The following is a 2420-nucleotide window of genomic DNA, read 5'->3' on the forward strand; positions in this document are numbered from 1 at the left end:
TTCTCCACTGGCAAGCAATCGGATTCGTGAGAGTCGAATGCGTCGGATATTTGCACTGGATGAAATTCTCTCTACTGTTGGAATTGTGCATTCCTTGAAGGTGAGACTCCAAGGATTGAGCAAAATGAGGAATCATCCCATATCCTGGGTAATATGACGCACTTGGATGATTAGCCATCGAGTAAGACTTGGAATCAATGGGTTGTTGGTGTCCTTGAAGAAACGATGCGTGAGCTGTTAGACTTTCTCTTGGATCATATGCTGCATAGGGACGATTAACCATTACATTAGAATACATATTGTAAGATGGAGATGTTCTCTGGTATGCTGACTGCCGTAAACTAATGACATCACGCTGATTGACCTTGGTATTTGTACCTGACGCGTGCTACGCCTTCCTTTCGTAACACAATGACTTAATTATCTTCTTTATCTTTATTTATTTGACTTCCGATCGCCCGTCGCTTTCCCATGCGCACGTGGTTCGACCCCCCACCTCCGAAATTTACATCGCGAAGGTAATTATCGTGTCGATCGCTCGTCTCGCGGTACTTTTGGCACGCTTTCGCTCGTGCCTGTCTACGCAAGGTTTACCTATGGCACTTTCTCTACGTGAAGTCAACAACAAGTTACACATTGCAGAGTGGTTTATGCAAAAAAGACCAAAAAACAGGACGTTCATCGATATTTAAAAAAAATATATAATAAATTATAATTGTTAATAATTTTTACGTATTCGATTTTTAATTATTTTGTTTAATAAAAAATATTGCATGTATTTGCCGGCTTATTTTTTTATGTTTGATTTAACTACTAATATTAGCATACCGATTGTGTTAAAATTATAGTTTATCAGATTTTTTTTATATGCATGTTCTTAAACTTTTTAAAATTATAAAATAATCTTATAACAACCTAGATAACAGCAAGTCATTGCGAATTCAACATTCCAGACCCTTTGTTAATTGTTACGTCATCATTGTTTAAAATTCGGGTTGTCTCGAGCCATTGTAGCGTGTGTGAAGATTATAGAGGATTATAATTTAAATATCATTTAGTGAACGGAAATGACATAAACTATTTAACCCAAATAAATATTACATAAGTTGTAATTAAAAATGACCAAGTTTACAGTTAAACATTTGATTCTGACATTTTATAATGTGCAATTGCGTATCTTGTTTTGAAAACATGTTATAATAGTACGTGCTCATTTATTAAATGCAAGCTTTCTTGTTTTGTTAAAATATTTTCTTTGAAAATGACCTAATAAACAACACACAAGAACATAATAAAATTTTCTTGGTAATTTAATAAACAGAAAATCGAGTATTCCAGTTTAAAATTATTTTTTGTTGGACAAAATCGTTTTGACGTCAGACTAGTCGTCGAGTGATGACGTCATGCAGGGTTTTCATAGAGGAAGTTTAACAATACATGTAATTATCGTAATTATACTGGGTTAATTACCCAATGAGTTTCCGAAAATCAAATTCCGTGAATTTTCAAGCAACGCCCAAAACACAAAATTGCGTAAATGCTACTTCAATCTTGAAATTTAATAAAGTAAGGTAAGGGAAGACAGGACACTTTTAGCACATAATATTTAAATGTCCTAATCTTGTTTTGAACAATTAACAACGGTTTATAGGAGTCGTGGGTATACGGTTTTATATATTTTTTGAATGTTCTTTACTTACTTCCAAAAAGTAGAATGAAAAGGTGACCCATTTTCCCAATTGTACTATATGTTGTATTATTTTCGAACGATCGAAAAACGAATTGTTTGTGTTTTACTTGTGTAAATATTTTGTACAATGTGTAAATTTGTTGTTGACATCACGTAGAGAAAGTGCCATACGTAAACCTTGCGTCGACAGGCACGAGCGAAAGCGTGCCAAAAGTAGCGTGAGACGCGCGATCGACACGATAATTACCTTCGCGAGGCAAATATCGGAGGTGGGGGGATCGAACCACGTGCGCATGGGAAAGCGACGGGCGATCGGAAGTCAAATAAATAAAGATAAAGAAGATAATTAAGTCATTGTGTTACGAAAGGAAGGCGTAGCACGCGTCAGGTACAAATACCAAGGTCAATCAGCGTGATGTCATTAGTTTACGGCAGTCAGCATACCAGAGAACATCTCCACCTTACAATATGTATTCTAATGTAATGGTTGATCGTCCCTATGCAGCATATGATCCAAGGGCAAGTCTAACAGCTCACGTATCGTTTCTTCAAGGACACCAACAACCCATTGATTCCAAGTCTTACCCGATGGCTAATCATCCAAGTGCGTCATATTACCCAGGATATGAGATGATTCCTCATTTTGCTCAATCCTTGGAGTCTCACCTTCAAGAAATGCACAATTCCAACAGTAGAGAAAATTTTCATCCAGTGCAATATCTGACGAATT

General features: G+C 36.2%; 2 protein-coding genes across 2 annotated transcripts in view; one reads left to right on the forward strand and one right to left on the reverse strand.

Annotated features, from left to right (window-relative positions):
- Nucleotides 1–2249, reverse strand: part of LOC100182877 (zinc finger protein ZIC 3-like) — a 3314-nt gene extending 1065 nt beyond the window's left edge. The window contains exons 1-2 of the mRNA XM_026839039.1: nucleotides 2166–2249; nucleotides 1–341 (exon numbers count right to left, since the gene is read on the reverse strand). The exon at nucleotides 1–341 is cut by the window's left edge and continues 252 nt beyond it. Of these exons, the coding sequence (XP_026694840.1) occupies nucleotides 1–298 (298 nt within the window). The 5' untranslated portion in view covers nucleotides 299–341; nucleotides 2166–2249. The remainder of the gene's footprint in view (nucleotides 342–2165) is intronic.
- The window catches only part of zicl-4 (zic-like protein 4), a 1718-nt gene continuing 1456 nt past the window's right edge, over nucleotides 2159–2420 (forward strand). Inside the window, exon 1 of the mRNA XM_009863460.1 lies at nucleotides 2159–2403. Coding sequence (XP_009861762.1) covers nucleotides 2159–2403 — 245 coding nt within the window. The remainder of the gene's footprint in view (nucleotides 2404–2420) is intronic.

This window comes from Ciona intestinalis, unplaced genomic scaffold (genome assembly GCF_000224145.3).
Source record: "Ciona intestinalis unplaced genomic scaffold, KH HT000143.2, whole genome shotgun sequence".
Taxonomy (NCBI): domain Eukaryota; kingdom Metazoa; phylum Chordata; class Ascidiacea; order Phlebobranchia; family Cionidae; genus Ciona; species Ciona intestinalis.